The sequence below is a fragment of the Sorghum bicolor genome, chromosome 1 (assembly GCF_000003195.3).
Source record: "Sorghum bicolor cultivar BTx623 chromosome 1, Sorghum_bicolor_NCBIv3, whole genome shotgun sequence".
Classification (NCBI taxonomy): Eukaryota; Viridiplantae; Streptophyta; class Magnoliopsida; order Poales; family Poaceae; genus Sorghum; species Sorghum bicolor.
The window spans coordinates 23,600,179-23,618,628 of record NC_012870.2 but is presented as its reverse complement, the minus strand read 5'-3'; the positions used below and the strand labels follow the sequence as shown (position 1 = coordinate 23,618,628).

Sequence of the window (18,450 nt, the reverse complement as noted above, 5' to 3'; positions counted from 1 at the left end):
TCGCCCGACTGGCGCTACCCTTTGCTTCAACGCCTGGTCGACGGCACTTTGCCCCTAGACTAGGCTGAAGCAAGACGCGTGGCTCGCCGTGCCAAGACCTTTGTCCTCCTTGATGGGGAGATGTACAAGCGAATCCCCTCGGGCGTCCTCATGCGTTGCATCCCACGTCAAGAGGGGGTCAATCTCCTACAGGACATACACTCGGGGGCTTGTGGCCATCACGCCGCACCTCGGACGTTGATAGGAAATGCCTTCCGACAAGGTTTCTACTGGCCCACCGCTGTGGCCGACGCCACAGAGATCGTAAGGACCTATGAGGGATGCCAGTTTTACGCTCTGCAGATACATCAGCCCGCCCAGGCCTTGCAGACGATCCTCATCACCTGGCCTTTCGCTGTCTGGGGCCTCGACCTGGTCGGGCCTCTGCAGAAAGCGCCCGGGGGCTTCACCCACTTGCTTTTCGCAATCGACAAGTTCTCCAAGTGGATCGAAGTCCAACCCATTACAAGGATCAAGGCTGAACAGGCGGTGTTGTTCTTCACAGATATCATCCACCGATTTGGAGTGCTGAACAGGCACACAGTTCACCGGGCGAAAGTTCTTTCAATTCTGCGACAGACACCACATACGTGTGGACTGGGCGGCAGTGGCTCACCCTAAGACCAACGGTCAAGTGGAGCGTGCCAATGGGATGATCCTCCAGGGATTGAAGCCCAGGATTTTCAACCGTCTGAACAAGTTTGGAAAAAGGTGGCTCAAAGAGCTACCGGCCGTGGTCTAGAGTCTGAGAACCTCCCGAAGCCGAGCCACAGGCTTCACCCCGTTCATCATGGTCTATGGGTCGGAAGACGTCCTCCCCACTGATCTAGAGTACAGGTCCCCGAGGGTACAATCTTATGACGAAAATAACGGCAAAACGTTCCAAGAAGACGCGCTGGACCATCTGGATGAAGCAAGGGATGTAGCCCTCCTACACTCTGCCAAATACCAGCAGGCCCTACGCCGATACCACGCGCGACGAATCCGAGGCCGAGCCTTTCAAGTCGGCGACTTGGTGCTAAGGCTCAGACAGAGCAACAAGGGTCGTCACAAGTTCACACCCCCCTGGGAAGGACCTTTCGTCATCGCCGAAGTTCTCCGACCCGGCACCTACAAGCTCGCCAATGAAGCTGGGGAGGTCTTCAAAAACGCGTGGAACATAGAACAGCTACGTCGGTTTTACCCTTAGAACTTTGTGAAAATTTCTTCGTTTGTTCATCACCTTGGAGGAATAAATGAAAGTTTAAGTTATATGGCCCTTTTTTATCAGGGAGCCTCGGACCTGCCCAGCAGAGTCCAAGCCTCCCTCGGGGGCTACATGGGGGGGAACCCCCCGTGTCAACTCCAAATCTTTTTCCTTTTTTCGTGCAAGTTAAAAGAACTCCGACCCAAGGTCTTCCCCTTTTCTCTTAAAAAGATTTAAGAAACCGGAAACTCGCCCCACAAATCTTAAGGCATGAGCTCTAGGAAAAGTCAGCGCTCACGAGCAAAGACCGCTCCTACTCACCTTAGATTCGGGGGATGGATTCGGACTTCTAAAAACTACTAAGGGAAAAAGGAAAAGGACTTAGGCTCGGGGTCTCTGGCTATCGCAAGTAGCTTACCCGACCTCGCGCTACCGAGGTCGGATCGGCCTGAGGAAAAAGAAAACAAGACATTTAGGAAAAAAGCTTAAAAAGAGCAATTACACAAATATCTACATTCAACATTAACATTGTATAATACAAGGCCTACTGGCCTCAACACCCACAAAAAGAAAAAAGAAAACTAAGAGTCCTACTGCCCTGTCTGCCCAGGTCCTTGAGCCCTGAGGGGAGGAAGCTCCACCTCATCATCGAAGAAGGCGGCCAAGGCGTCTCCAGGGACAGTCGCGGCGTCCTCAAGCCTCTGCACCTCCTCCTGGGCCTCAGTCTCGTCATCCGGGAGAACGTAGCCCTCACAGACTGCCAGCAAGTCAATGCCGGCATAGTGAGAGCTCACCACCGCCAGGGCTTTCTTCACCCCGGTGTGGAGCGCCTCCCTCATCCTCTCCCCGGCCCGGGAGTAAAGGGCTTCGACCCGACTCCGCAGCGACGACCCCGACGCCGATACCCCGAGCCCCTCACACGCCGAGGTGACCACGGCTTCAAGAGCCGAGCGGTCTGAAGCCTCGGCGTCAAGGGACTTTTGCAGGGCCTCGGCAGTAGAGGTCATCTCGACCACCTTCCTCTCCAATTCTCAAAAGTATAAAGGAGTCCAAGGTAAAGGGCGCAAGTCTTACCCTCGGCACGCTTCTCATGCTCCGCCGAGCTCTGATGCCAGCAGGCCACCTGGCTCAGAGGCCCGGCTAGGTCGGTCTGAGCTTGGTTCAAGGCAAGGTCTTTTTCGGTGAGCAAAGCTTCAAGCCGAGCAACCTCACCCTTGTACCCCTCAGCCGCCGCCTTGTGCACCTCGGATTCCTGGGCAAGGACCCCAATTCTCTCCTCCAGGGGGGCGACCTTGTCCCGGGCCTCCCGAGCCTCGGTGGCCAGTGCCGAGCACTTCTGCCGAAGCTCGGCAGAAATCTCGCACTCCTTCACGAGCTCTCCCTCAGCCGCCTCCCTGGCGGCCCTCTCGTTCTCAAAGGACGCCCAAGCATCCCTTTCCCGATGGAGAAATACTGACTTCTCCAGGGAGGTGGCCTTGAGCGCCTACAAGATCGGAAGTCACACAGGGAGTTAGTATCGCAAGGCAAGGACAGAACTACTTCACAACACGGGTAAAAATCTTACCTGAGCCAGATTGTACATATCACGGGCCACGAGCTGAGAAGCTCGGTTGAGGGCCTCGACACCGGCACGCACACACGCGTCCAGACCCTGCCAGAGGTAATTCTCTGATGGGTCATCCAGAATGAATCTGGCTCCCCCCTCGGCATCGCCGAGGTTGGGCCAGATTACGGGGCTCTTGCCCCATCCGGCATCTTCCTCCCTTCCCGCCGTGGGGGCCTCGGGCACCGCGCTGGACGCCACGATAGCTCGGCCTTCCTCAGTGTGTGCGGGTCGGACCGCACCTCCCAGATCAGCATCCTCCGGGGGAGGCACAGCCCCGGAGGCAAGGGCCGTCTCCTCTGGTCCTTGGGGCTTCGGCGCCCCCGTGTCTTGCCCCTGGTGGCGCCCTCCCTCCTCGTAGCCCGGAGGCGGCGGTGACACGGGCCTAGCCGACTCGGGAGTCAACTGAGCCCCCCTCTTCACAGCCTTCAGGGGGGCCAGCGCCACCGAAGGCGCCTTTTGCTTACGGCTGGGGGAATAACACTAGGTTAGAAGAAAGAGAAAAACAAAAAATCAACAGAAGGATCAGAAATCCTATATGTACCTCGCTCGGGGAGCAGACTTCTTATGAGAGCTCGGAGCTCCTTGGGGGTCTCCCGCGGCGCTAGGGGCCGTCGGTCGGACCCCCGCCTCGCCTGCCGACGGCGTAGGGGGCACCATGGTGGTCTCGGCCTGCGACGCCCCCACCAGGGCACCGGTACCCGCCCCGGACGATGGGGACGGCTCGGCCAGACTCTCCGGCACTACCGGCTGAGGTGGCTCCTCGGGCTCGGCCCCCGACGCCTTCTCCCCCTCTTGAGGGCCCACGGGGGCTGAATCCTCACGAGGGGCGCTGTCCTCGTCATCCACAATGATGTGGGGGACGGACTGTCCGCCCCCCGGCGCCTGGGTCCCCTCGGGGGCCTCCGACCCACCTCGGGCCATTGACCCCTCCGGGGCCTCGATCCCCCCGGCAGGAGGGACTGCGTCGTCCTCCTCCATCAGCTCGTCAAGCCAGTCGACGTCGCCGCCCCCGCCCTCTATCTCCGAGACCGAAGTCTCGGGAGAGGGGGGCGGGGCGACCCTCGCCTTCTCGGTTTCACGATGATTCTTGGCGGAGATCTCCCGCCGCTGCGCTTTCCGCGCTGCCTTGGCCTTCTTGTCCTCCTTGGCCTTCTTTTGCTCCTCGTTCCGGGCCCGATTCTTGGCCCGGATCTCCTTGTCCTCCGGGACAGGGGGCGGGGAATCCTTGACGACTCCCATCCTCTGCAAACAATCAGGGATCAAGAAAAACGCAGAAAGAAAAAGAGAAGAAAGCGCGAATATCCACACTTACCAGATAATATAACCCTTCTCAGGGCGCATCGGAACCACCCGGGAATTCTTCATATCCGAGTGAGTCGTCCTCTCCACCCGGGCGGTGATGTCCGAAGCCGATATCGGCTCGGCTAACATCCTCGTCCCTGCCCAGGGGACGCCCCGGGTCATCTCGAACATGGGCACCCGGCGCTGCGCCAGCGAAAGCAAACTCCTCTTGTGGAAGGCGATTGCCACCGTGGCCGCGGTGACTTCGGCATCTCGCAACTTCTGAAGCCCCGCAAGAAGCGGGGCGAGCCTCTTCTGCTACTCGGCCGGAGCACCCCACGCCCACTTCATAGGAACCTCCGTCACCATCTTCCCGGTGTACTTCGGTAGCAGACCGCCGTCGTTCCGGAGGTAGAACCACCCGCTCTGCCACCCCCGGTTTGACGAAGGCATCGAGCTCCAGATATACAGCCCGGCCCGTTGCTGACGAAGCTGCAGCGTGCAGCCGCCGGCTCGCAGGGGGAACTTCTCCTTCCCCACGTAGCGGGCCGCCATCTCCGCCTTGAAGAGGTGAAGCCAGAGATTCCAATTGACTGGAACCCCTAGAAATCCCTCACAAACCGAGGCGAAGACGGCGGCCTGCATCACCGAGTTGGGATTCAGGTTGTGTAGCTCCACCTCGTAGTAGTGGAGGATCGCCCTGATCAAGCGGCCGGCCGGAATCCCGAACCCCCGGTCTAGGAACGACAGGAAGCAAACCACATAGCCCGGTGGTGGGTTTGGCTCCCTGTCGTTCGCTGAGGGAACGATCCACTCCGGGAACTCAACATCCTTGAGAGGACGGAGAATCCCGGCCCTCACGCGCGCCTCCATCGCGGACTTGGTCACGTTGCAGGGCGGCCACGCCTCAACGCCGGCCATGGCTTTGGGAGGAAGAGGAGTGTCTGCGCAGCGGAAGTGGGGGAGATGGCGGCGGAGGAAAGGACAGGAGGCAAGGGCTTTGTGGCGCAGGAGCGAGAGGAAAGAAACCAAGCCCCCAACGGCCGCTTTTATAGAAGGGGCGAGCCACGACCACACCCCTACGAGGAAGGCCAAGCAGGAGAGAGAGCAACCGTCGCCCACTCCCCATCAGGTGAAAAATTCGAAGCGCCAACTCCCTCCGATTCCCGCGCCCGCCGCACGCGCGCATTAATTTTGCAGGCGAAACGTCCCATCCGGCCGGGGCGAGACGGCACGGCCGCTTCGAGTCCCCACGCGCCGCGCCTCAAAAGAAGCGCCCTGAAAAGTTATGTCAGGACGGATCCTTCTAGAGGACACGGCGCCCGACCCCCCGCTGACCAAGCGTCGCAGGAAAGTCTCCGTCGGGCGCGAGATTCCGTCTCGCCCGACCTCATCAAAACCCCGAGCTAAAGTTGCAAGGCGGTTTCCCGTCGGGCGCAGATTCCGTATCGCCCGACCCCGACACTACAGAACGAGTCTGAAGAAAGCCTTTCAAGGCCCAAAATCCCCAGGCCATGGCCACCTACGTTCCAGAGGTTGCGAGACTGACCTGCGACACAGGTTCGAACAGTCGCCTCAGGATGACGGAGCGAGGGATGACTGAAGATGAGCACAATAGAGGCCAAGGTCCGAGCCCCACAGGGAGTCGGCGCATCTTTACAAGTCATATCCGAGACCCATGCGGGTGTCACGCGAGTGGGATGCCATCGAGGGAGGCATCGAGCCCTCGGAACCTAACGAACGGTTCCGACATCCACCGTGACTGCCCTCGGGTACTTTTTGAGATGTGCCCATAAGGCCACTAGCCGACCCCTATCGAATGGGACTCGGACATCCACTTGTATCTACCCGCCTGCAGCTCCCGGGAAGCGTCATCACTCGCCCATCGAGGGTAGTACGGCACGACCCACCCCTCCTCCGAGCGAAAGGAAGAACGAGGGACGTAATTACAAGACGAGAAAGAACCTGATCGACCCTTGCTGGGAAAGGGCTCGGGGGCTTCCTCGCACCATGGGAACAGGCACTACGTGTAAAGAACACGCAACCTATCCCTTAAAACACTATAGCTGTCAAGGGGTAAAAGCCTTTGAAGGAATAACACCATTCCTCCAAAAGGCTCGGGGGCTACACCCGGCGGGTGCGCTCGCGCTTACCCTCCAGAGAATAGTAAAAAGCTCTCAATTAACAAAGCAGTCCCCGGAAAGAACCTCTAAAGAGGCGAACCCACCACTTCAGAGGCTCGGGGGCTACTGTTGGGTACCATAATAAGGGATACCCAAACCAGAGCAATAAAAAACGCAAAAAACATACTAACCACAATCACCGGGGTACGGGCCCCAGCTCCTTCAACTCGCCTCGGGGCCTCGGACGCGAGTTCCGACTCGCCCGACCCCTCAGGGCCTCGGACGCGAGTTCCGACTTGCCCGACCCCTCAGGGCCTCGGACGCAAGTTCCGACTCGCCCGACCCCTCAGGGCCTCGGACGCGAGTTCCGACTCGCCCGACCCCTCAGGGCCTCGGACGCAAGTTCCGACTCGTCCGACCCCTCAGGGTCTCGGACGCAAGCTCCGTCTCGCCCGACCCCTCAGGGTCTCGGACGCCAGCTCCGTCTCGCCCGACCCCGTCCAGGCTCGGGCGCCGGACCCCACTCCACCTGGGCAGCAAGACTTCCACCGCACGGCGCCCGTACCCACGACATGACAGACGCGATAACTCCCATACTGCGGCAGGGCAAGGCGACAACTGTTCCAACCACCCCGAGCACTGCAGCCTCACCTCTTTCACTGTGCGACCTTACCTCTTTTACTGTGGCGTACCGCCTCACAGTAGAAAGGGAATGGGGGAGGTTAATCAGCACCACTATTTGACGCCTCTTCCCACTATTGACGCGATATGCAGCAGCACCGGCGATCCGACCCCCATGACTCCTACAGGGCTCGGTAAACCTCCACAGGAGCGACCATCCCTCAAGGACAAGACGGACAGGCTTCAACAGGGTCAGGGTTGTAACTCTTCCACTGAGGGAAATCTACCCATGTAAATCCCTGTCTCCCCTTGAGGCTATAAAAGGGGAGCCGGGGCTCACAAATAGGATCAGGTTCACACACGCGCACACAACACTCTTTCACAGAGCAGCAATCTGCACTCTGTCCACCACCAAGTCGAGACCTGGGACTTAGCCCTCTCTCGCAACCTGCTTGTACCCCCTACTACAAGCACCTTTGGGTGCAAGGTTATACAGAACCCCCAATCGCACTGGACGTAGGGCATTCTTGGCCCGAACCAGTATAAATCCTCTGTGTCTCACTTGCATCACCATCCAAGTTTGGGTAGTCACGCAGACTTATACTTGTTGGTGTCTTGACCACGAGTCTAGACGCCGACAATAATATACTAAAAACAATACTAGAATAATAGTACAAACAATAATATATACAGAACACTACTACAATAAATTTGGTGGGTAAACACTACTAGAATATATATTAGAGACTTATATACTACTACTAGTACTACTACAAATGAAAGTGTTGGAGTGCTCTAAAAATAATACTAGAATCTTTTAAGCCAAGTAATACATTAGAATAAAAAACAATACTAGAATAATATAGTACAAACAATAATATATACAAAACCCTACTAGAATAAATTTGGTGGCTAAACACTACTAGAATATATATATTAGAGACATATATACTACTACTAGTACTACTACAAATGAAAGTGTTGGAGTGCTCTAAAAATAATACTAGAATCTTTTAAGCCAAGTAATACACTAGAATAATATACTAAAAAACAATACTAGAATAATATAGTACAAAACAATAATTTATACAAAACACTACTAGAATAAATTTGGTGGGTAAACACTACTAGAATATATTAAGCCAAGTAATAGACTAGAATAATATACTAGAAAGTAATACTAGAATAATATATATATACTAGAATAATATACTACAATTCAAATATACTAGAATAATATATACAAAACACTACAATTCATATATAATATACTAGAATAATATACTAAAAAGTCTTTTAAGCCAAATAATATACTAGAATAATATATTAAAAAATAATACTAAAAAATAATACTATAATAGTACAAACAATAATATATACAAAACATTAGAAATTAAAATATATGTTACAGACTATATGCATACTAAAATAATATACTAAAAAATAATACTAGAATAATATACTAAAAAGTAATACTACAATAATATATTAGCATGCATTATTTTTTAGTGTATATATATACTTAATATACTAGCATTCATTATTATATATAGAAAACACTAGAATCATATATATATACAAAACACTAAAATCATATTTTCCAAAGTGCTAGGCGCATAAAATTATTCATAGCATTTTCATTTATTATATATATATATATATATATGGTTTCATAGTTATATATAAACGCAGCAGATATGTATATATGGTTTCATATAGCTATATAAAATCATATTTTCTCTACTATATATATATAAACACAGCAGCGGATCCATGTCGGTTTGGAGTCTATACGTGGGGGCCGGATCGATGGTGGACGGCGCGCTGGAGGTGTAGATGACCGCAGCAGCGGTGGTGGACGGTCGCGCGGCCGCGGTAGTCGACGGCGGCGCTGGAGACGGTGGCGCGGCGGTGCTTGACGGACGGCGGCGCGCGGGCACAGACGAATGGCGGCGGCGAAGACGAAGGGCTCTGCTCGACGAAGACGAAGAAACTGTTCAGATCCAGGACGTCTGTGCGTTTATATAGGGTCGGACCCTTTAGCACCGGTCCGTGACTGGAACCGGTGCTAAAAGGTCTTTAACACCGGCTGGTAACACGAGCCGGTGTGAAAGGGTGACCCTTTAGCACCGGCTCGTGTTACCAGCCGGTGCTAAAGGATCCTAAAGGGATCCTTTAGCACCGGTGCCAGCCACGGACCGGTGCTAAAGGGTCCTGCGCGCGCTAGGGCGGACTCCTGAAATTTTCAGCCCTTTAGCACCGGTTCCCACTATGGGCCGGTTCTAAAGGCCCTGTTTTTTAGTTTAGAGTTTTTAAAGTGTTTATATATACAGTTTATATTATAAATTGTATAGTAAATTAAATATTTTGCATAATATTTTTTAAACAGTGACATATATTGTAATTTTTTTAATGTACACATGAAAATTTCTAACCTTAAATATCTTTCTGTATTTTTATAATTTGCAATAATTTTGTAAGAAATGTTTAATATTTTGTTAATGCAAAAATATATTATTCCAATAAATTTACAAAAACTATATCCAATCAACTGGAAATCTATTTTCACATCATATTGACGTTAAACTTTATATTTTTGTTATTGATTACTCGGAATGGTAGTAGGGTATAGTTTTCATCAAATAAAAAATCTATTTGTCATATAAAAATATATAAAAAGTTGTGTATATAAAAAGTTTAGATCTAATAACTTGGTATTCAAAAGTTTTTCTAACAACTTTATATTCAAAATTATTTCATTTGCAGTCATCAAATGTGCCATTTGATTAAGTTTGACCAAAGTCAAAGCATTGGTTTTTATAAGAACACCGTTTGACCGAACCCTACATGGTCCCAAATGGAAAAGTCATTAAAACAAAGTTTGTTACACTCATCAAGTTCCACATTTTGTCTAATGGTCAACTTTCCATTTGGAAAAGTTTGAATCACTAAATTTTGAATTTTCAGAGAATTCATAGCCACGCAGCGGTTTCGGAACCCTAGATGGTCTCGAATGGAAAAGTCATGAATACCAATATTGTTCCAGTCATCAAAATCTACATTTCATATATAGACCATTTTTGCATTTGAGAAAGTTTTGGAAAGGTGTAGTTGAAAATCCACAATTGACACATATAGTCATGACAATTTTTGCATTTGATGATCTCTAACAATTGGAAAAGTCATGAATACAAAGTCATGAATACAAAGTTTGTTACACACATCAAAATTCACAATTCTCAAATATAGTTTCATACAAAGTCAAGCCGACACAACAGTGAACTTCTTCTTGACGTATGACCCTTGGTTATGATCCTGCCGTAACCATGGAGTATCCTCATTGTTTAACAGAATGCTTGGGTCTTTGTTGACTATGAAGGGCGGAATTCGATCATCCCTTTCGTAATCACCTGACATGTCTGACTTGTCCTCAATTCCGACAATGTTTCTTTTCCCAGAAAGGATAATGTGGCGCTTTGGCTCATTGATGATTGAGTGGTCATCATTTTTTCCTCTCTTTGGTTTCGTAGACATATCTTTGACATAGAACACCTGACTCACGTCTGCAGCAAGGACGAATGGTTCGTCTTTGAACCCACTATTGTTAAGGTCCACGGTTGTCATCCCATACTCCTTGTCGACTGTTACCCCACCTCCGGTCATCTTCACCCATTGGCACCGGAACAAAGGAACTTTAAAATTAGTTGCATAGACTAGTTCCCATATGTCTTCTATGCGTCCATAATATGTTTGTCTGTTCCCATTTGGATCTGTGGCATCCACGCGTACACCACTATTTTGGTTGGTGCTCCTTTTATCTTGGCCAACTGTGTAAAATGTGTTACCATTTATCTCTGAAAGAGCATCTAGGCCCTTATTGATTTCGGTGATTAATGACATTATTGGTTACTATGACTAACGTGTGTTTTGCAGAGGCAAAGTCATAGGTAAGGTCATGGTAAATAGGTACTCGATGGACAGGGACGTACATGCCTACTTAATAGTGGAAATCGTTTTGGTTTTTAAAGGATGGATGGACATCGTCAAGACTAGACTAGGTCTAAGTGCCATATGGTGAAGAAGGGCACTTAGAGTAGTTTAGGACTTTGTTTTCCTTTAACCGTACTATTAAGAGGGGCTTTGATCTAGTAGCTTGACTTAGGCATGGCTTTAGGTTTAGGTGTGGTGCACACTTGGTAAACCTAGCACTAGGCAGCTCAGAGATAGTCCTTAGATCGAGAGGAACCAACTTCGTTTTGGAGCGATCGCGTTTCGACGAAGTTTGGGTGCCCAAAGGGACACCGGACGCTGCACCGGACGCTCTGTGAGTGCGTCCGGTGAGGTCCTTAGCCGTTGGGACAGTGCCGTGCTTAGGGTTAGGCACCGGACGCTAGCACCGGACGCACTGGGTAGCGTCCGGTCCCATACCAAGGGAGCTTGTAAAGTTCCCCTGAGCACCGGACGCTAGCACCGGACGCACCGGGTAGCGTCCGGTCCCATGCGCAGGGAGCTTGTAAAGTTCCCCCGAGCACCGGACGGTGCACCGGACGCTGGGAGTTAGCGTCCGGTGACCTGTCAGAGTGAAGTACAGATAGCCGTTATGTAGCACCGGACGCTCGGTGCAGTGCGTCCGGTGCAACATAATGTGCGTCCGGTGACCCCGTTTTCAGTGGAAAACGGTTGGCCGACCTTTGGACTTCGTGGATAGTATTTATACTCCTCCACCTCGTCCATGAGAGGTCTCTTGCCCATTTGAACATCAGAGAAACTTGTTGTGGAGCAAGAGAGTTGTAAGAGCCTAGAGAGGATTGAGATTTGAGTGATTTCTTGAGAGAATCCTTCTCTAGTGAGTTCCAAGAGTCAAGTGTGCATCCACCACTCTCTAGAGCCTTGCTTGGGTCAAGTGAGAGTTCTTTGCTTGTTACTCTTGGTGATCGCCATCACCTAGACGGTTCGGTGGTGATTGGAGTCACGAAGACCGCCCGGAGTTCTTGTGGGTGACTCGTGTCAAGCTTGTGAGCGGTTTTGGGCGATTCACCGCGACGGAGTGTCGAAGAATCAGCCCGTAGAGAGCACTTGGTCCTTGCGCGGACCAAGGGGGAGCAAGACCCTTGCGCGGGTGCTCCAACGAGGACTAGTGGAGAGTGGCGACTCTCCGATACCTCGGCAAAACATCGCCGAGCACCTTCTTCCACTACTTCTTTACATTCTAGCATTTACTTTGTGCTTTTACATTCTTAGAATTGCCATGCTAGAATAGGATTGGAACTAGGTTGCAAAACTTTTATCCGGTAGCTCTCTAGGTCACACTAGGCACAAGGGGTTGAATTGGAGCTTATAGTTTGCTTAAATTTTTATAGAAGCCCAATTCACCCCCCGTCTTGGGCATCTTGATCCTTTCAATTGGTATCAGAACCTAGTGCTCATTTTTTTAGGCTTCACCGCCTAGAGAAAGATGTCTAACGGGGATGGACCGCCACCCATGTTCGATGGGGATGACTTCCCGTATTGGAAAATACGGATGGAGTCATACCTTGAGGCATGCGATGTAAAGTGCCTAAAAGCCGCGACCGAAGGGTTTGCCCCTCCGGAAAGAGCCACCGCTCTTACTCCACAAGAGCAAGAAAACGAGAAATGGAATGCGAAGGCCAAAAACCACATCTTTAGAGGCCTTTGCAAAGAGGTGTTCAACCGCGTTCGGAGCCACAAAACCGCCAATGAACTCTGGAAGGAACTTTGTGCGCTTCATGAGGGATCAAAGAGTGAACGCGAGGAACGCTATCACCTAGTGATGAACAAGCTTAATACATTTGAGATGCTTCCAAAAGAAAATGCTAATGAAATGTATTCTCGCTTGAATGTCATTGTAGAGGAGCTTAATGGACTTGGGCTCACTCAAATGAGTACGGCAGATGTAGCAAGCAAGATACTATGTGTTCTTCCCATTGAGAAATATGGGCACATAGTAACGGTGCTTCATCAAGGAGATCTTTCCACCGCTACACCAACCGCCATATTGGGGAAGATCAACGCTCATGAGATGTACATGCACATGAACCCCCAAGATGGCTCCTCGTCGGCCAAGAAAGAAAAGAAGGACTTGGCACTCAAAACTTCTCACAAGGGCAAAGCCAAGAAGATTGAAGTTGAGTCATCAACTTCAAGTGATGATGATGCATCTATTGCCCTTTTGGTGAGAAGAACCACAAAGATGTTGAAGAAGCTCAACAAGAATGGAGTCAACTTTGTCTCCAAGAAGAAGAAGTTCTTCACAAGCAGCAAGAGGAAGCCCATCTCCGAGATGGATTGCTACAATTGTGGTGAGCTTGGTCATCTTGCTCATCAATGTCCAAAGCCCAAGAAGGACAAGTACAAGAAGAAAAACAAAGAGCAAGATGACTCAAGTGATGATGAGAAGAATGACAAGAAGCAATACAAGAAGAAAGGTGGCAAGAAGAAGGAGCACTACAAGAAGAAGAATGGCAAGGCTTACATTGTTGGTGATTGGCTCACCGACATTGAGAGCTCAAGTGGTGACTCCTTTGGCAATGAAAGTGATGATGAGAAGGTTGCCGCCATTGCCATCGATGCTCCATCACCATCATCTTCACCACCATCTACATCCTCTACACACCTATGTCTTATGGCTAAGGGTGACCGGAAGGTACAAAGTGAGGATGAGAGTAGTGAAAGTGATAGTGAATATGAATCACCTTCTTATGATGAACTTGTAAAATTGCTAAACAAGTACACAAAAGTCATAAGAAAAACTAGAAGTGAAAATGAAAAGCTTGAACTTGAAAATGACACACTTCTAGCAAAGCTTAAGTCTAGTGATGAGCTTAGAGATCAAAATGAGATCATGATCACTAAGCTCAAGGAGCTCAAACTCTCTCTAAAAGAGCTCAAAGAAAAACATGATAAACTTGAGAGTGTTCATGATGAGCTTATCACTAGATATAGAGCAATGAAAGAAGAGCTAACAACTCTAAAAGCAAACTATGACAACCTTGAGATTGCTTATGAACTTGCAATTGAAACACATGTTGCTACTAACAATGTTGCTAAGCTTGATGTAGCCACATCTTGTGATGACTTACTTGTGGAGAGCACAAGCAAATGTGTTGATTGCAAGGGCAAGAAAGTGGTAGTGGCCGAGAGTTATGAGGACACTATCAAGCTCAAGGATGAAATAGTCATGCTCAAGAAAGAGTTACAAGACCAAGCCAAGCACAAGACCATTGTGATTGAGACACTTGATCAAGACAAGAAACTTGCATATGAGAACAAGTTACTCAAGGAAGAAAATCAATATCTCAAGCTTGGTTTGATGTATGACAAGCAAGAAGAAGATGAGACATTCATCTTGGATGAGTTAGCAAGCAACAATGACCCAATCATCAAGAAGCTAACTCAAGAGAACAACAAGCTCAAGAAAGAGAAGGAACACCTAACCATGGGGTTAGCAAAGTTCACAAAGGGGAAGGACCTTCAAAGTGAGCTTTTCATGAACACCGTCATGAAGATGGAGAAGAGTGGAATTGGCTATAAGGCTCATCAAACAAAGCTCATCAAGTCTCTAGCCACTCATGATCAACCAAGCAAGCCAAAGCCAAAGAGATGCTTTGAGTGTGGTCAAGAAGGACACTTTGCTCATGAGTGTAAGGCACCACTACCACCACCCTTGCCCAAGCATGCAAGACCATTTGCCTTCAATGCTCATTACATTGTAAGGAAAGACAAGTGTGGCAAGGTCAAGGTTAGCTTCATGGGGCCACCCAACAAGCAAAGGCCAAAGAAGATTTGGGTGCCAAAGCAACTAGTAGAGAAGGTCAAGGGCCCTAAGCAAATGTGGGTCCCTAAATCTCAAGCTTGATCTCTTGTGTGTAGGTGAACTACAAGACCGGTGGATCACATTGGGTAATTGATAGTGGTTGCACTCAACATATGACCGGAGATCCCCGGATGTTCACCTCTCTTGATGAAGATGTTGACAACCAAGAGAAGATCACATTTGGTGACAATTCAAAAGGGAAAGTCAAGAGACTAGGAAAGGTTGCTATATCAAATGACAACTCCATCACCAATGTGCTCTATGTGCAATCCTTGAGTTTCAACTTGCTCTCGGTTGGACAATTATGTGACCTTGGATTTGAATGCCTATTCAAGAAGAAGGAAGTAATTGTGACCAAGGAAGATGACAATGAAGTGATTTTCAAAGGCTTCCGGCACAACAACTTATATGTAGTTGATTTCTCATCTGATGAAGTTGATGTCAAGACTTGCTTATTCACCAAGACTTCACTTGGGTGGTTGTGGCATAGAAGGTTAGCACATGTTGGAATGGGCACACTCAAGAAGTTGATGAAGAAAGAATTGATTAGAGGCATAAAGGATGTGACATTTGAAAAGGACAAGCTTTGTAGTGCATGTCAAGCGGGCAAACAAGTTGCAAACACTCATCCAACCAAAGCCTATCTCTCAACTTCAAGAGTGCTTGAGCTACTTCACATGGACTTATTTGGACCAACCACATATGCTAGTCTTGGAGGCAACAAATATTGCTTGGTCATAGTTGATGATTTCTCCCGGTACACTTGGACATTCTTCTTGCAAGACAAGGCCAAAGTTGCATCAATATTCAAGAGGTTTGCAAAGAATGCCCAAAATCAATTTGATGTGAAGATCAAGAAAATTAGAAGTGACAATGGCAAAGAATATGACAACACCAACATTGAAGAGTATTGTGATGAAGTGCGAATCAAGCATGAGTTCTCCTCAACATACACACCACAACAAAATGGGGTTGTAGAAAGAAAGAACCAGACATTGATCACCTTGGCAAGAACAATGCTAGATGAGTATAACACTTCGGAGAAGATGTGGGCCGAGGCAATCAACACGGCATGTTATGCTTCAAACCGGCTCTTTCCTCACAAGTTCCTAGAGAAGACACCATATGAGTTTCTCAATGGGAAGAAGCCCGATGTCTCATTCTTTAGAGTGTTTGGGTGCAAATGCTACATCTACAAGAAGCGCCAACACTTGGGAAAGTTCCAAAGAAGATGTGACATTGGCTACTTGGTTGGCTATTCATCAAAGTCCAAGGCATATAGAGTTTTTAACCATGCCACAAACATGGTTGAAGAAACATTTGATGTTGAATTTGATGAAACTAATGGCTCCCAAGGAGCAAGTGATAATCTTGATGATGTAGGTGGTGAACCATTGAGGGATGCCATGAAGAACATGCCTGTGGGAGACATCAAGCCTAAAGAAGATGATGATGTGCAAGTCATTAAGCCACCATCCACCTCACAAGGTCTACAAGATGAAGACAAGGATGTGAGAGATGCCCATGAGGACACTCAAGTCACTCATGAGCAAGCGGTGGCACAAGCACAAGATGTTGATGCTCCCCAACTAACTCCTCAAGTGGCATCAAGAAGAACATCACATCTCCTCCAAGATCACTCTCAAGATCTCATCATCGGGAGTCCATCACGTGGCGTAACTACTCGTTCTAGACATGCTCTATTTATTGAACATTACGCTTTTGTGTCTCTTGAAGATGAACCAAAGACTATAGAGGAAGCTCTTCGTGATGCGGATTGGATCATGGCCATGCAAGAGGAGTTGAACAACTTCTCTCGCAACCAAGTGTGGACACTTGAAGAGCGACCCAAAGATGCAAGAGTGATTGGAACAAAATGGGTCTTCCGGAACAAGAAGGATGATCAAGGCAAAGTGGTGCGCAACAAGGCAAGACTTGTGGCAAAAGGCTTTTCACAAGTGGAAGGTCTTGACTTCGGTGAAACCTTTGCACCGGTGGCAAGACTTTAAGCAATTTGTATCCTACTTGCATATGCATCTAGTCATGATATCAAGTTATTTCAAATGGATGTGAAAAGTGCCTTTTTAAATTGTTATATTAATGAGCTTGTGTATGTTGAGCAACCCCCCGGTTTTGAAGACCCTAGGTACCCCAAGCATGTCTACCGGTTGTCCAAGGCTCTCTATGGTCTCAAGCAAGCTCCTAGAGCTTGGTATGAGAGGCTTAGGGACTTCCTCATTGAGAAGGGCTTCAAGATTGGGAAAGTTGACACAACACTCTTCACCAAGAAAATGAATGGGGAAATCTTCATTTGCCAAGTTTATGTTGATGATTTTATTTTTGGCTCTACTAATGAAGATTTTTGCAAGGAATTTGGTGATTTGATGTCCAAGGAGTTTGAGATGTCCATGATTGGCGAGCTATCCTTCTTCCTAGGATTTCAAGTCAAGCAAATGAAGGAAGGGGTCTTTATCTCTCAAGAGAAGTACACTCAAGATCTTCTCAAGAGGTTCAAGATGATGGATTGCAAGCCAATCAAGACTCCCATGGCATCAAATGGGCATCTCGACTTGGATGAGGGAGGTAACCCTATTGACAAAACTCTCTATCGCTCCATGATAGGAAGTCTACTCTACCTCACCGCATCTAGGCCCGATATAATGTTTAGTGTGTGTATGTGTGCAAGATATCAAGCAATGCCTATGGAATCTCACTTGATTGCGGTCAAGAGAATTCTTAGGTATCTAAAATTCACACCTTGCCTAGGATTGTGGTATCCCAAAGGTGCAAGATTCCAACTTGTAGGCTATTCCGATTCTGATTATGTCGGGTGCCGGATTGATAGAAAAAGCACATCCGGAGGGTGCCACTTCCTAGGTAGATCACTTGTCTCTTGGATGTCAAAGAAACAAAATAGTATTGCCTTGTCAACGGCCGAGGCGGAATACATTGCCGCCGGTGCTTGTTGTGCACAAATACTCTACATGAAACAAACTTTGCTAGACTATGAAGTAGTACTAGACAAAGTACCTTTGTTGTGTGACAACGAAAGTGCCGTAAAACTTGCAAACAACCCGGTTCAACACACCCGCACAAAACATATTGACATCCGCCACCACTTCCTTAGGGGATCACGTTGCTAAAGGTGACATATCTCTAGAGAATGTGGGAACGGAAAATCAATTGGCGGATATCTTCACAAAACCCCTAGATGAAGCTAGGTTTTGTATATTGAGAAATGAACTAAATGTGCTTGACCTATCCAACTTCACTAAGAGATAAAAGTTGTGTGTGGAATCTTGTAAATAACTTTTGCTTTGCATATCATGCAAACTAAAACTAAAATCCAACTTGCATATAGGGCTTGTCTAACATGGTTAAGATAACCCCCTTGTGTGTGTGAAAAAGCTTAACCTTGGATCAAACTTGACAAGCATTAGTTTACTTTCAAGTATTTCATTACAACTCATATAATATGCATGCTTGTTAGTTGACCGTTTCTTTTTGATTATTCGTTGAGCATCCTCTGTGTTCGTCCATAGATAGGGGGAGCATTCAAAGCTCATTGTGATTCTAACCCCTAGCTTTATGGCCATATGATGCTCCTTGGTGATTTCTCGAACTATTTTCATAAAAATTACTAAGCCTATGGCTAAATTTTTGTGAAAATTTGAGGGTTTGAGAGAAGTCACTCATACCAGTTCTGTTTGGTGTTTAATTGTGTGCTTTTGGAAATGGAACTTGGTTGGGTCAAAGTCGG

At 48.3% G+C, this 18,450-nt stretch overlaps 1 protein-coding gene across 1 annotated transcript; it reads right to left on the bottom strand.

The window, feature by feature from the left end:
* On the bottom strand, positions 1,816 to 3,752 carry LOC110431687 (basic salivary proline-rich protein 1-like). The gene is made up of 5 exons (XM_021451028.1): positions 3,373 to 3,752; positions 3,066 to 3,297; positions 2,790 to 2,876; positions 2,588 to 2,708; positions 1,816 to 1,982 (listed from the first exon to the last, which is right to left on the bottom strand). The coding sequence occupies exons 1-5, from the start codon at positions 3,750 to 3,752 to the stop codon at positions 1,816 to 1,818; spliced, it is 987 nt and encodes a 328-aa protein (XP_021306703.1).